Source organism: Eutrigla gurnardus (assembly GCF_963514095.1).
Source record: "Eutrigla gurnardus genome assembly, chromosome: 22".
Taxonomy (NCBI): domain Eukaryota; kingdom Metazoa; phylum Chordata; class Actinopteri; order Perciformes; family Triglidae; genus Eutrigla; species Eutrigla gurnardus.
The window spans coordinates 8,968,151-8,985,400 of NC_139933.1; the positions used below are offsets into that span (position 1 = coordinate 8,968,151).

General features: G+C 41.6%; 1 protein-coding gene across 1 annotated transcript in view; it reads right to left on the reverse strand.

Moving 5' to 3' along the window:
* Nucleotides 1-17,250, reverse strand: part of pcdh15b (protocadherin-related 15b) — a 142,870-nt gene that overhangs the window by 30,535 nt on the left and 95,085 nt on the right. The window contains exons 27-29 of the mRNA XM_084039777.1: nt 4,067-4,176; nt 2,241-2,381; nt 360-487 (exon numbers count right to left, since the gene is read on the reverse strand). Of these exons, the coding sequence (XP_083895903.1) occupies nt 360-487; nt 2,241-2,381; nt 4,067-4,176 (379 nt within the window). The remainder of the gene's footprint in view (nt 1-359; nt 488-2,240; nt 2,382-4,066; nt 4,177-17,250) is intronic.

The window sequence follows — 17,250 nt, forward strand, 5'->3', positions numbered from 1 at the left end:
AGCACGAGCTGGAAACACAAGAGGTAAAGGAACCTTTTACATTACAAATGCAACAATATTAAAAACTGCATGAATGCAGATGAATGCGTGCAGCATGCAAGAGCTTCCGTTTGAGCCGTGTGCGGCAGCATGTTTGCAGTGGGGAGCAGAGCACTGACAGCTTAAGTACGCCGTCAAGATTAAAAGGCCTTGTTGGATATATGTTGCAGTGAGAGGTGCCACGTGAATGAAGAGGTGACTCGCGTTGGGCTGCCATAACTGGCGACGCTTCATTAATTACATTATATCGTCACAGGCGCCTATGATTTATCTACCTGCTGCAGTGGGGTTTGTATATGTGTTTGCCTGCACGTCCGTACCTGTATTTGCAAGATGGAGGTGAACGTTTTGGCGTCTTCTGCGACCCCTCCGATGTACAGAGATCTGCTGAAAACCGGCGGGTGGTCGTTCTCATCCTGGATGTCGATCATCACCTTCGCTGTGTTGGCTACACACACAAAAACACATTATCATACATTCTTGCCTAAGGCATCTTAACAAAGGACAAACAGTCATTGATCTACATCACTCAAATAATTCATAATACATCAAAATAGCATTTATTCACACATCTATACAGGATCATATCGTTGTGGTGTTTCCTCTTATACCCAGCTCTGAAATCACCTTTTTGAGATATTTGCATCAAAATGATTCACTTCAAATCATGCATCCATTACAATGAGGTAATTTGAAGTTCACACATTGCATTTAAATGAACAAGAATAGATTAAACATTACTGGAATTCACCTGAGCTCAAAGGTTCAGGACAAAACATTGGGCCAATTAATCTCTATGATTCATTTTTAATGGTTGGCACTTGCAATGACTCACATTCAGTCTTATCTGGCCAAAAACAAGGAATTATGAATCACATCCATGTAAAACCGCAACAAAATACATCAACTAAACTCTTTAAAAGGCTGAATCGTGCGTCAGAAGCAAAGAACAAATCAGAGAATTGTGAACTGCTTTTTACTCCAAAAAAAGAAAAAAGAAAGAAGAAAGAAATCACATAAAAAAGTGTTTTTGCACATAAAAAGAAAATGCAGACAAACAAGCAGATGCAAACATTAATCTGCTTAGTTACAACAGCCATTCAGACACCGAAACAAACCGTCTCCAAACGATTCCAGCCTTCATTAACACATTGTTAGAATCGTATTGATTTGTTGCCTGATTAAAATGCATCCCAAAAATAATTGGAGCTTTCCTAATGACCACAATCATTTGTAGTTTGAATCCCTGCAGAATGCTTAAATGTGAGTGTTAGGATGAAATGAAAATAGCGTGTGATTAACACTGTGATTAAAGAAGGAGCTGAGCATTGATTAAGAAGAATGAAGGTATATTCTGAAAGAGAGGAATACCAACAGCAAAGGCAGAGAGATTAAACAGTAAATAAGAAAGACAGACAGAGGCAAAGCGTCAGAGTCTTCCTCCCACATGCAACTAAAAGAAATGCACCCCTTCGATGGATTCCAATGACAGAAATGAGAAATTGAGATAAAATGCAGACAGAGAAAGTACAAAAATAAATAATAAGAAAGATGAAAAATGAAGATTAGAGCAGGTTTGGGATCTGCACTGATACATCTGTAGAAAACTTGCTGCTATAAAGATAAAACCAACAATCTTCCCAACTGCGCACCGGTTTCATCCGCTCACTTTGATCCGTGCAAACATGTCAAATATTCAAGCGATTTGAGAGACAGTTGCATAATTGCATATTGGCAAAAACCTGTGATAGCCAATGAGACAAATTTAGAAGGTGGAAGAAAAGGCAAGCAGTTTAAAACGGCAACAGTACAGACGCCGGGAGCTTGGTGTAACCTACAGGCTTGATAGACACCTGAGAGAGCGGGAAAAGCCTGCTTGGAATACGTCTTGCAAGATATCACTGTAAAAACAAGGTGAAGAGTTGAAGAGAACTTGTACAAGTAAAAAGTGGAGAAAGTTCCACTGAGAACAAGAGTGTGAGTGACTTAGTGGAAGAGAGATAAGTGCAAGAAAGAAAGTCAAAGCCTGTGTCAAGTTTATCTTAACAAAGTCACGCAGTGGGTGATGTTTTTAAACCCTGACGCGTGTGTGTGTGTTTAATTAGAGAGCAGAAAATCTGTGAAATCTGCGCTGATGCAATACGATGTCAAAAGTTAGTTTTGTAATGTTGGAGGAGGCAGAAACACGACCACGCACTTACTCTTAGAGGGAACTCGGACGTTGGAGGACGCCTCCCTCATGGAGTCTGCTTCTACCTTCAGGACGTAGGTGGAGTTGGCCTCATAGTCCAGGGGCTTGGCTGTGGAAATCACTCCTGTTGTTTCATTTAATGCAAACACGCCTGGAGAGACGAGAGCGATGGAGAGAGACAGCGAGAGCGAGATGAGAGAAAAGAGAAAGGTCAAAAAAGGGTGAAAGAGGATATTTCTATTCGAGGGTTGGGGGTTTTATAGTGTAGAGTGTTGCAGAGTGAGAAGTAGTTGTTCACACAGCAGGTATTTTGAGAGTTGCTTAAATAAGAAGCTTGAGCAAATGACAAGCAACCTAACCCGAAACCTTTTACTCCTAGGCCGCGTTTAGACCTGGGGGTAGGATTTTGTAATGTTTTTCAATGAGAGAGAAGCTTTTTGCTCGCTACTTTTATGTTGCTACTCAGAAAAAGGTCCAAAGTCATTTGTGATTTTTTCCCCCCATCGTCCTGCCGGATTAACTGAGGCAGATTTTTTTGTGGCGGCGAGTGGTGGTGCAGCGTGGTGGGCATTGTGTTTTTTGCTAAATTTTCTGTGACTTTCTCTCACACTTGACATTTTAAAGGAAAACACCACCGCATTTCCATACTGAACTATGTTCTGCTCTGATCTTAGACGAGGTGATACATACCTCCCTCTCCTCTGTGCGTGCACTCAATGGCTCTTGCGCGCACTCCGCGCAGCGCTAATTTGCTAGCATGTAGCTTGTCCTTAGGATCCAAAGGGGGGTGAAGTTAGAAGCGACCAAGCACTTCCACGTTGTCCCTATTTAAATACGGTTACGTGAGTAGTTACACGACCCAAGTTTGGTTACACAAAATGAAACATGCCAATTTTTCTAAGCGGATAACAAGGATAACTATATAGTATGGCGGAATAACAACTGGAAGCACTTCGACGTCGGCGCAGTAATATCATCACTCCGCTCCCCCTCTTACTTCCGTCAATAGAACCTACGTGACCTGCACGCCGTCGCCTGCACTACCTGTAATAGTTTGTGCACAGTTGAGGAAGCATCAGGTTGTAGTAAGATAGTTTGTGAACAATCAAACATCATGGTTATAACGTGCATCGTACAGGGTTGTGAAAACAAGCAGAAGGTATATAGTCCCGTACTGTTTTGAGTGATGATATTACTGCGCCGACGTCGAAGTGCTTCCAGTTGTTATTCCGCCATACTATATAGTTATCCTTGTTATCCGCTTAGAAAAAGTGGCATGTTTAATTTTGTGTAACCAAACTTGGGTCGTGTAACTACTCACGTAACCGTATTTAAATAGGGACAACGTGGAAGTGCTTGGTCGCTTCTAACTTCACCCCCCTTTGGATCCTAAGGAATATACTGGGCCAAGCTACATGCTAGCAAATCAGCGCTGCGCGGAGTGCGCGCAAGAGCCATTGAGTGCACGTGCAGAGGAGAGGGAGGTATGTATCACCTCGTCTAAGATCAGAGCAGAACATAGTTCAGTATGGAAATGCGGTGGTGTTTTCCTTTAAGTGTTCCATAATTGAAAAAAATCTAAACGCAAATCAACACCCTATGGTTTGCTCTTGGACACATCTCGTTTCAATCTAAGGTTGTTTTCCCGGTCGAAATGAAAGTGGAGGTAGGCCCCTCTGCAGTCCAGATGGTGGCGATAATGCACTCAGCCAAAACCAACATTCATGCTATCCATAAAGTTATAGAAACACATGCAGGTCCTTACATAACCCAATTGCATGAGTGAACCAGCCTCGTTATTGGCGGTAACATGCAGGCAGTGAATCCAACACTCACCTCCCTGGTTGCCTTCGATGATGGAGTAGATGATAGTTTGATTGACAGCAGCCGCCGTGATGGTTCCCACCGAGGTTCCCACGGCAGCCTCCTCGCTCACTTGTGGAAACCTGGGAATGGATCAGTCAATCAATATCTACTGATGAGAAAATTAATAATGTATATGTTGACTTTGGGCCCGCACGCTCTCTGCATTTTGGCAAGTTGTACAACTGAGTGTTATATCTATCAAACACGTCCATACTTTTAACTTCACACACACGACAGCTCTCTGTATCTTGACTTTACCCCAAAAGATAAAGTCTACGTTTACAATGTCCACACTCAAAGATCCATCTATTCATAAGCTTTTATTTTGAAGAAGCGAATCAGAAAAGAATCCCTTCTCTGTGCTCTCGTTGAGGAGAGGAACCATGGGGGGAAGATGTGAGAGCCAGGCTTGATAAATTGTTCTGATTGCGCCCACATGCCTCACTCAGATCCAAGTCAACGCGAGCCAGGCCACCTCTCGGCATGTGGTCTGGCTGATCACATGCTAACGCGAGCAAGAGGCGATGTCGGAGCGCACAGACTTGGCAGTTAATGCGTCCGTTGGCAGAAAGGTACAAAATAATTTCATAAATAAAGGACTTGCTTTTGGAAAAAAAAGGGTGGTAATGATTAAGGTTGTAGCAACTGTCAATCAAAGTGTCAAATAATAGTGAAGAATAGACCGTGAGTGAAATCTTCAGAAAGCATTTCATAATCAGATATAAAATATTCACTTTATTGCTGTTTGAAACTGAAAAAGTAGAGACTCTGACACTTGAGAAGCAGAGAATGTTAACTTTTGTGCTTGACAGAAAAATATAAAGTAGTAGAAGTTATTAATGTTATTATTGTGCCAACACTCTTGGACTTGACTTCACATCATGTACATACACAGCCCCCCCTGCATGTTGCTTTAAGGTATTTGATGGTGTACATTGTGTTCGGATACAATTTGGCCTGAATCCCCTACATTTGTAAACAGGGAGTCTGACAGGTCCTATTAGTGGTCCGAGCCAGGCGGTGAAATTACACCATCAAAAGCTCTCGCACCTGCCTCTCATTGCATGTGGTGGGCAGTTTTCCCTGCTTACAACCCTGACAGATTTCCTCAGAATCTGGCAGCTCTCAAATTTCCAGCAGATTTCGCTCCATTAAATAAACCCAGTCGAGTCATTAGGCCAACCGTCACAGCTGGCTAAACATTATAACATGGGCTACCAACTGGCTAAGCTATCAAGTAATCACCACGTGATAAATGGGACTGACTGGGGGAGCTAGAGGGAGGGAGAGATTGTGTCGATGTTAACACCCTGAAGTAAATCCTCTTAAAAGAAAAATAGACCTTTTTTTTTTTTTGCAGAAGTCATTGTCATTACAGGAAAAGCACAGGTGTTACTTATAACATTAACAGCGACTCTGCTGCATCCCAGCCAGCCCAGATTAGAGCCAGCATGCCAGGACCAGAACCCTGAAGCTAAAGCAGCTTATTAGACATCATTCGGTTTCATCATGTAGACCTGTGCTTTAGCCTCATGTCTCCTCTGGAAAAAAAGTCTATTTTATCTACAGTTTCATATATTTTCGGCGGATTTTCTGCCTTTATTAGATAGCTGCCACAAGGAGGCGATGGGAAATGAGGGAAGAGAGAAAGTGTAAAACAAACAGTCCCTGGCCTGACTCGAGCATGACATGTTGCATTTTCATGGTCAGTACCCTCCGCCAGCTGGACGCTCCTGAAATGTATTTTCTTTTAGGATCGGCAATGAAACAAACCTGTGAAATCATTTAAGGCTGTTGATAAACAAATATCATTGGTGTTTAAAAAAAGAGACACGGTGATATTCGTGTATGAAATAAAGACAATATGTTCTCATTTATTATGCCTATGCTTTCCACATTATACAGGATGGGACTGTAATAGAGGCATACAGGAGTGAGTCCTAAAAGCCGGTAATGAGTGCCGCGTCCCTCGTCTCCGAGGCAATGTTTTTCTTTAATGGCTTTTTCGTTAGATGCCCAAAATAATACAATTAATACAAGCTTGAGAGATTTTAATGTTTTGTTCTATATGTAAATACCACTCTTGTGAATTCTCAAGCTTTTACGCGTCTTACAAAAGGCACTTATTAACAGGGCTAAATGAGAATATAAACCGCTCTCACACTGTCTTTAACCGCCTCATTTCTATACGGTGCTTTAGTTAGTTTATAGCATAACGTTAGCTTTTTAATTCTGATGGTTTAAAAATCCTAAAAGTGGTGTTCATTTGTGCAAGTTATCTTGCTCAACAAGCCATGTAAATATTGAAAACTTGTTCGGCACAGATCTTTCTTCAATGATCCGAAGTCAAATAGAAATATCCCGCTGGCTCTTTGTCAAGGGAACCAGCACGATGCCGACTACTTGGTTGGCCTACAAAAATGCGTCATCCCTGCACAAGATTTATGAACTCAGCATGTAAATGTGTTTCTACGCACGGCAGCAGCAACACAAATATAGTCCATCAATACATTGTTCTGTATAACAACATTAAAATGATTTTATCACTCTCCTCCCGTTGAAGTATTCTTTCTACAACTCTTACATTTTGTTTCTCTCACATTCTCCTGCTTGTTTCCTCACTACAATTGCAATTCCCCACTTACACCCGCTACAATCATGTCCACCTACATTTCTCCTTCTGCATCCATTGCTCATCTTTCCTCCATCTTCCCCCTCGCCCCTCCTCCCCCTTCTTTCCCCCCCAGGCTGCTGCTTCCAGCCAACATCCCAGCAGACCTCAGCGAGAATTGTTATCCATTCCTCCATCCTTCCCTCTTCCACAATGGCTGTTTGACAGGGGTGAGGGAGCACAATTGAGAGGATGCCCATGGACACACACACACACACACAAACACACACACACGCACAGAAAGATGATACACTATACTTCTTGCACACCTACGATAAAAGGATACGAATGTAAGTGTACTTGTGGATGGGTCAAAGCGCATTTACAGGCATAAACATGCACACAAGCCCCCATTCACGTGTAAAGTGCACGGCATAATACTGATACACACACACACACACACACACACACACGCACACACACACCTGCGCGCAAGCACAGCTCATTATCAAGCCCTTATGCCCCCTGCTGTGCTCTCTAATCATTGCCGTCCTAACTACAGCAAGCTGGGCTGATGCTGATAAGAGCAACATCCACACACACGCACTCAAACGTGTGCTGCTATACTTGTGGGGACGTTGTTTTGACTTTCATTCATTCCCCTGGATTTACTGTAATGTAAGGATTCTAACAATAATTATACAAAAAAAAATCTGTGTTTTGATATCAATAAAAGGAAAGATTTACCGTGTGGCCGTCTAATTTTTTTCGACTGATTTTTTGTCTACACACACACACACACACACACACACACACACACACACACACACAGACTTAGTGATAGATGTTGGGTCTTTCTCTTATAGCCACAGCCATTCGTTTGTCTCACTCATTGTTCTTTCCCTTTTTGAGCTGTCTCTTTCAGATATGTGCGATACATCATCTTCCTTTTCTTGTCATTATTCTCTCCCTCCTAACACTAATCCTCTTCAGTTCTCTCATTTGCTACTGAAATTCTGGTTCTGTCGTTTCCTTTCAGCTCCTTCTTTATCCGTGCCTCTTTGTCCGTAAACCAAACTACAATATCGTCTGTTGCAAGCAGTGCTTTGGTTGTGTCGGGCTCCGGCGATGCATTCTCACAGGAGGCCATTTTTTTCTCTCCACATGACAGTCATGTTTGATCTACTCTATACCATACTGTACTCAGCGTGGGAGGCCATGCCTGGAAGACAGCAAGACAACTCAAGTGGGTCAAGTCTTATTGGGCAACATTAGCAGTCCTTTTCCAGTTTTATCATCAGCTAAGCTGGGCATATGCTGTTTAATTGTATTACCCCTGGAGGGAGTATTAACTCACACCACCTGTTTTAATCATGAAAATATGCAACTTTTCAGCCCGTTCTCATTCCCAGGGTATTAAATTCACTTTGTTATGCCCCTTGGCGTCTGATACCGACACACGAAGCTCCCTTTAGCGTATGTGTGAGACACACCAGGCATTCAGGAAACTACAATGTAAATCCATCTGCCTCATTTTAAGACACTCATTTTAAGACACTCAGAGAAAATGCTCAAGGAGTGCGATGACGTTGTATAAACACAGGAGTAACAAACACAGGACGGGAGGAAGCGGATGTGGGTGCGTCGAACAAACATAGGACTTTCAACCAGGAGACCGGTGTTTGTGTCCCAAAGTGTTTCCGCACTGTTTCCGGTTACGTTGTTTAAATTTTACTTTACATAGTACATAGGGACAGTTCACCCAATAATTAAATACACTTATTTTCCCTCTTACTTGTAGCCAAGATAATCCACAGACCTTATCTTCAGTAACTGGGCCAAGATTTCTTGAAAGAGGTGCTTTGAGCGCCACAAGCCAAATGAAGTCTCATAGTCAAGAAAAAGCACACATCTCTATGGTCAACGTCCCCAAAACTAGGCAACTTACGTATGTTTCAATATTTGTTGTTGTTTGGCTCATGATGGCTGTTTTGTCCAATGATAGGATTTACAATACCTGGTCCATCCAGGACAATTAGCTAGTTGGTTATTTAGACCAAGAAGCTAACAACTGAAGTTATGGTTCAACATTATGGATTATTCCCTACTGTACATTTTCATATGGACTTTCTCTGGTAAAGTAGTCTGACTTCTGTCAACAATTTGGTGGAATAAATTATAAACGTGTGTATAGCATCTAAAGACTTCTTCTCTTCCCTCTCAGCTGCTTTGATGCCTTCAAGTTAGTCCCTTTCAACGCCAGTATAGAAAGTCTGTTATCCACAAACACCACTGTGCTCTTCTGCTTGTACAAATGGAAATAATTTTAAGTGTTGATAGCGCTAGCAGCATTGAGCATCAACCTAAAACAACAACGCACTATTCTTTCCTAATGTCACCACACCTTTCAGTGCTCCCCCCTCCCCCTCCTTTCCCAGAAGGTTACTAATTGACTGGAGGTCTTAACTGTCAGCAGAAATAACCTTTAAAGGTGGGCTGGAGTTCTGTATGTTACCTCTTCTCCTGCTGCACTCAAAAGCAATTTTAAGTTCACATGTCCCTACATTCTCGAGAGCTTGTAGAGGCATGCTGGTTAAAACAGTTTTCTGATAAGGCAGGTGTAATTTTACAACATCAGACTCTTTAAAATGACTTTAAAAAAAATATTTGCCTTTGAACTGTTGAAAACATTGGCACATTGGCGCAGGAGGCCGTAGTTAAAATGTTGTGGTAGTACGCCAAAATGTGTGATTTGATTACAGATGCCAGGGCTTGTAACCGTTCTATTTTTTATAATTTTTATTCTCCTCTGTTTGTTATTTCTGCTCAGCAGTGTCTGAATAATCAAAATTCATTTTCCGTACCTTCTGGCACTCTCCTCTCTCTAATCCCACATTGCTCTCACCTACCTCTTTCCACTCTGCTGTATTGGTTCACACGCAACCTCTCCATTTGTGTCACTCCTTCTTTCTGTCAATCACTCTCTCCGAGAGATGCAGAGAGCTGTAAAGACCAAACTGCTTGTCTCTTTTCTTTGTTCAGTCAGCGTGTATCTCGGCATTTCGTGGCCCTCTTCGCACCTTTTCGCTTTACAGTCTTGTTGTAATTGTCAAGTGACAGTCAAATGGGTTAGTATCTCTCAAACAGTCTGAACTCGAGCACCGTTGAAGTGCTAATACATAAAACATATGTGAATTGGAGCAGGTAGAGAGAAAGGACCAGCAATGTAGACGAGTGCTTTCGAGAAATGGAGGGACTCGGAGGGAAGGTGATATATATATATATATATATATATATATATATATATATATATACGGAGACAGAGAAACATGCAACGAGAGCAGAAAACATGGAAAGCGATCATACAGACAAACAGAACAGAGGAAAATGGTATGTTTGTGTACCCACTGAGCAACAGGTATCATTTCCACATTGCCTCTATGATTAAGCACTGAAATAGAGACCAGTTCACATAGGCCTACACAGATTCTGTTTACTCAGAATCCTGAATCTATTTACAATTAGGGCATTCTAACAGAAACTATAAATAGATACTGCGTTTGCACTTTGACATGCAATAATGGAGCTGTCAATATCCTCTCATTAACAAATAAGTGTATTGGCAGATGAAGGTTTTTCCACAAAATTGACTGTAATTTGCTTAATTCTGAACATATCTTCATGACGTTAGATTTATCACTGAGAAAGATGATCCTGGATGCCTATTGGAATTAAAAACAATGAAACAAAGGTTAAAAATCGAAAAGCCTTCTAAGAGCACCTAGCAAAAACATTATGTAAAACGTAAACATGAGAAGTTGTGGATGGCGTTCTCAAGCCATCATAACTGTTTAACCGCTGCATGAATAAGGAGACACAAACAGCCTCCTGCATGAAAGTGTTCTTTATACATCAGTTGCTATGAGCGTCTAATAAACACGACGACGAGGCCCCACAGTTGTCAGCTTGGCCTGCTTTCCAGGCAGAAAAAAACAAGGTAGCGGTTTATCCTACAAGGCATCTCTGAATATGCGCAGTAATACAAAAAAAAAGAAGGTAAACATGGTTCAAAGGGCTAATTACCAGTATTCTCAAAACCTACCAATGACATTTTGCTTCAGCAGTTGAAATTCGTCAAAACACAATTTCACTACTTACTCAAAGACATTTAGAAGTGTGTTTTTATCTGGTCCCCTCCCCTCCTTCAAAAGTAGCATGAGGTGTTTCAGACGGCTGCTTGGCCTCCCCACTTCAGTCAACCTGCACCTCACAGGAGTATGTAGTGTATCAAGTGTATCTTGGTATGGGTGCGCAAGTCCTTTTTTAATAGAGACGGAAACCATCCCAGCTTGGGGTCCACACATGCACCGTCAGCGCTGACTTCAACGCTATCAACACTACTCCACGGGTATGACAAGCTAACAAGCAGCTCACATGCTCAGGGTCAGCAATCACAGCTGTCCCTATCTGCTTCTCCTCGCCATCTCATCAACACCCATCCACCTCAGAAGCTCCGCCTCCCCATATGGAGCTCCTCTGTCGTCTGATGATGTTTGTTTCACGAGGTCTTTCCAACAAAACAGGCGCCGCATTAAAATAAATATTAATCATTGAATAGAGGGATGTTAGATTGGATCTCTTTGAACCATTAAGATGTAATGATGATAACTGAATCCTTTCCGTCAGCTTTCTGATTGGTCCAGATAACCAGCTTATCTACCGATGGTGTTCTTGGGGAAGCCTTGTTATTGTCTCTAGTAAGAATGTTTTCTCTCTTGAAAATAAAATGATGGTGATACATGAAAACAGACTGCAGTAGGTTTAACGTAATAATTCTACTCTTATATGTGTGTGTGTGTGTGTGTGTGTGTGTGTGTGTGTGTGTGTGAGGGAGAGAGAGTGAAGTGACATGATTTTTTCTTGTCATTAAAACCAAGTCTATTCTTGGAACAACCCCATCCATCTTCCTCACTCGGTTCATTATCTGTCCTCACCGTTTCTTATCAGGTAATTGACGGTTGCAACCACGTCTACTAATGAACTATAAAGATCCACGTAAGAATAAAAAGGTAATGACTGAAATGGCAGTGAAAAGTTATGAGCCAAACTATCAGCTTACTGCTTTTTGTTCAAAAGCTGCCTTCTCTTGGTCTTTAAGCCATCTACATCGAATCTCTCTTGAATTGATTGTTACGTAATCAATTGCTAAATGCCTAAGGCTGAGAAGAAGGAAGACCATTATAAAGTCTGAATGTGTGGAGTCCATGTAAACTTTTGGCTCTGATCTGTTGTGTTGGAAACCTGGCGGTGGAAGCCAAGAGGACCATGTGGGATAAACCTGTGGAGATGATGAAGGCTGAATCCGTCTCACCGCTGTCATTGGTTAAAAGGGTGTGCAAACCTCCAGAAACAGTCGCAAGATGCATTCATTTCTCAAGCTTGGAACATTCATAGTGGGGGTTTATTATTTTTCACAAGAAAAGACAATACTGATCTGACAGAGAGCTGACCACCTCCTGTCTCCTGCACAATACCGTTCCTATTTACGTCCTATAGTTTATCAATGCTGCAGGTGGTATATATATATATATATTTTAATTAGTTACAACTGCAGCTGCCTTAAGGAGTATTTCTCAGTTGTGCATTAACTTTCTTATCCTTCGCTGAAAGGAGCTTAAATTTACTGATTGACTACTGACTAGGCATCAAGCGTGTGGAATATCATCTCCTTCTCAGTGCCTCTTTATTCCAGTCTTAACCTGCTTGTCTGCTTGTTTGTTTCAATCTACTTCAATATGTCAGCCTGTCAGCTCATCTGCCACTTTAAAGACTTTTCTGCCTGGATGTTGATCAGTCTGCATGCGCGTGTTGTCTGCCCTTCTGCCTGTCTATCAACTTCACTTGTTTTCTTTCCTTTCTTCCTCCCCTCAGATCCTCCCGTGTCTCCTACCTCCTCCTTCCTTTCTCCCTCTCTCCTCAACCAAGCATCATCCCCTATCAGTTCTTTCCCCCCTGTTTTTTCAGTCTCCCATGATCTCTCTCTCTCTCTCTCTGCCTCCTAGCCACAAGCAATCTTATAAATAACAACGCCGTGGTTGTTTGCCATTTGTTGTCACAGTGGTAACATTGCCAGGAGCGCTCTATGTGCACTTGCCTGTTTGTGCACACCAACAAAACAAGGTAACCTTCAAGTGAATCGGTTAGACGTATCCTGGATTTATAGAGGCGCACGTCGGACGTGCTTGTTTTGATGTACATTCGGGGAGGACGTGTTTATCTCATAGTTAAAGTGTTTAAGGGCCTCTGGGAATTTTATCCATTTTGGCAGAGAAGACGTTTAATTTGATAGAAGATAGTTTAAATAAGCAGTGGATGAAGCAGGCGTTCCATAAACAGACAGCAAGACGGTGAGGAAGTACCGAAAGGGGCAGAGGTGAAAAGAGGACTAAATATTTTAAAGTCCAAAGGAGTACTTGTGAGTTAAGCAGCTTAGTGCAGATGTGAGAGTAGCATCATTATAGATCAACGTTTGTTTAGCTGCAACAGTTTAGCTTTTGTTTTCATTTGTATGACCCGTTAACACATACAGTGTCTCAATAGACATTACAGGCTCACAAAAACAAGCCTTAAGTCACCAAAAAAGCCGTACGGTAAAGACCAGTTGAAGGGAAATTCAAAGTATTTCAAAAACTTAATCTGAGTTGTTTTTTTTACTTTGCTCTAAAAATTGAGACATGAAAAAAGAAACAAAAAGGGGCAGAAGTGAAAAGATAACTATTTGAAATAAAGTCCAAAAAAGAATACTTTAAAAATACTACCGTTTAACAAGAAAATGCCTTCAAATCTTAAATTTACTTTTTACATTTGTACTGTGTTATTATCAGCTGCCAATCTTTTCTTTGGCTTTCGACACAGCATGAGAGTTTTATTGTTGTTGTATTGCTTTTAGTGCACACAGCGAGTGGTTTTTATCCGTCTTGTCTCTATAATTTGATGATTTTTATGTTCTGTTTTTACTTTTCTGTACAGCACTTTGTTCAACTGTGTGGTTTTTAAAGTGCTTTATAAATAAAGATGGATTGGATTAATACATAATTTTGAATTGCACAAACCTGTATAAACAATGTTATACCAATACATTTTGGTTGATTAATCGACTTATTCATGTCTCATGAATTCCAACAATCGGGAAAATTACAAAAGCAAATCTACATTGATTCTCTTTTTTCCCCCAGATTTGCTTCGTCCAATTCCAAACTTCCTGTAAATTAAAATCATTAGGGGCTTTGAAGCAAAGCAATAAAAATAAAAACTGGGTCTGTATATTTCACTGCTCCGTGTTTGCAGTTTCACAGACTGATGCAACTATTCGGTCTCTTCCAAGTGCAGGATTTAATATTTGGTCTCATCTCAAAGCTGAATATCTAATATTAAAGTTATTTTTGCTCCCTTAATTACTAATGAGATCGCTGTCTTTCGAAGGGAAAATTGACATCGACATTGGCTGATAGTGATCAAAACCGAGACCTCCTGCCTGTGATTCTTCAACAGTGCACTGTATCAGCAGCCAGTCTGGTAGATACAGTAAGAACTGATTTATCTAAATCTCTTGCCTCCGAGAAGTGTTTTATCTTTGTAATGACGCAAGACAAAGCAACATATTGCCATTTTTGATCACACAATTTCTGGATTAAAGACAAAGCTTTGATGTTTAGTCTCTCTCTCACCACTCTCTAATTAGATTAATTAAGAAAGTAACAGGCTGTGAGGCATTTTGACAACGTGGTGTGTGTGTGTGCGTGTGTGTGAGTGTGTGTGTGTGTGTGTGTGTGTGTACTAAGCAGACACATACTTGCATGCATACACAAGCAAGGAACGTGTTTCTCGCTCAATAATATTAGAAAAAGCAATATTTTCTTTCTGTTCACTTAACCTCATGCTGATAATTGCCACTGGGTGCTGATAACTATTCATGCGTATGTGATACTGACAGCATACTAATTCTGCAGGTGCAAGGGATGGAGCTACAGTGAGAGAAACAGCGAGGGAGAGAGGGGGAGACATCCGGCTCTACACAATCGTTTAACGAACTGCCTCCTCGGCAAGTTAACGGTTTCACTGGATGAGAAACACACAGCGTGAAAACGCACAAACAGTAGGATACAGTGCCCACTGTGTGTGAGTGTGTGTGTGTGCATGCACATGGCCATCTGTGTGTGTCACGGTAATGCATTTGTCATAACTCTATCTTGACATTTACATTTACATTTACGCCATTTAGTAGACGCTTTTGTCCAAAGCGATATATAATTGCCGATAAAGTAAGAGCGAAAAAATAGAAACAAGTGTTCGGTCCTCATCTGATTAAAGAAGTAACTGTTCAGCAAGGATACCTTAAGTATAATGAAGTGACATCTTCTGTTCAGTACTCAATATAGCTTCTTATATAATTCATTAAGTCGTTGTCTACTATGACTTCGGCAATAATGGCAAGGCTATTGAAAAACTGCATTATGAATCGTCAGTCTGTAATATTGTGGACTCGTCGCTGTGTCGAGTCCCTGGGTAAGACAGGTGAGAAAAGACAGTTATGGTTTGGCTCTGTCCCGCAGCCTCCTGGCTTTTAAATGAAACATCGACTACAGAAGGTTAAAGTGCCGATTTTCAGCGGCTGTCATTTGATGAACAGTGTGGGAAACTGTCGATCCTCTAATACATACAGTACGCCTTAGGGTACAAAATAGGAGCAACCTACACTGCTCACTTGATATGGATATGAAACACCCAAAACTCACTTGAAGCCAGCTCTTTAAAGTCCTCTGTTTCATCTGAAATGCAGTGTCCAACGAAGGAAACACAGTCCTATAATACAGTTAAATATACAAATGCACGGTTTAATACAACGTTCAGTAAGAGTGGATTAGGGCAAACTTGGCGAACCCCAAACTGCACTCCCTGTCTGCTGTTAGTGTGTTTGAAAATGCCATGCGTTTGATTTGACAGCCTCTCACGGGATTATTTGGTCGGACGGGCCATCAGGACGGAGGAAACTTTCCACTCTGGGGACGGCTGCTTCGCTGGGGCTCGCATCAACCATTCCACTCTATGTTGTTGAAAGTACAAGTTGTTATGGCGTTTTGCGGTTGACTGGTCCCCCTCCTCTATCGAGGCATGACTTGTATGTATAAGTGCACAACTCTTGGGTCCGTGTTTTTCACTGCGACAATGTCAGCTGCAGTCCTTGCTGCAGCAGCCGGGGGTTCGGGTCCGACCTGTGGCCCTTTGCTGCACGTCATCCCCCCCCCCCCCCCCCCCCCCCCGTCTCCCTCCCCTGTCAACTCTGTCACTGTCTGCTCTGTAAATGGAGGCAAATGGCCAGAAAAAAATGCTTACAAAATAAATAAATAAATTAATTAATGTTAATAATTCAGCCTTGCCCATGGGTAGAGGCCTGTTTGTTGAAACCATACAAAATCATTAAGCATCATTAGTAAGCGCCTTAATCACACTGGTACAGTTAGCTCTTACTCAATGAAGCAGAGATAATTAATTCAAAGCTGGTAAATACACTGTATTGAATCCATCATGGAATTACTCACTCTCTCACACACACTAAATACAGGCACAAAAATACAAAATATAAGGCACATATGCAGCCTGAGAGACAAAACACACATACAAAAGACATATTCCCACAGACAGGGATATCCACAGTGCACACACATAAATATGTTCTGTTTAAAGGGAAACGTTGCCAATTCTCCACCAGCTTTGTATCACTATAATACGGTTAGTATATGCAAATGAACAACGTTCAAGCTCCCTCCAAGCTGCCAGCACCCAGAGCCCACCGCTCACCCGCTGGCAAAAGTTTGTCGGATGACGGGCAATGCCTCATTTTTCCTCCTCGACAAACGAGTGGGGAGCTCAGGGCACCGGCAGCACGGAGGGAACCGCACATTCTTCATTTGCACATACCCCCCACATTGCAATGACACAAGGTTTAACACTCAAGATCCAAAACTTGCACACTCTTATAGACGACGGACACACGCACTCGTTTACCTTGAAGCTCTGTTACATATTCATAAATGCAACTTTATTTGGCTGGCTGACGTATCTAGTGCTCAGACATTACATGACATGTCAACTACAGATGAAAGTTATCATCACAGTATAGGCCACTTACTCTACAATAGAGATGCACTGATTCAATATCAGTCCGATACTAATTCAAATAGCTGGATCGGATGCCGTGACAGTCACAAAAAAATCACTTAATTTTGAGCGGAGACAGGATTCAAACAGTGAGTCAATTTATAAATATATGGAAAATTATGATGTTTCATATTTATCTGCAACATAAATCTCGGCCCGATGTCTTGAATATTGTGCCCGACAGACGACATAATAAGCAAGCGAATGGAAGGAGACCAATTCATTCCCTCCGTCATTGCTGGGGACAAATAAGACGTATTGAGAGGCTGATAAAAACCAGGATGGCAGGAAGAGAACGTATCGAGACAGGAAATTAGAAGCTACC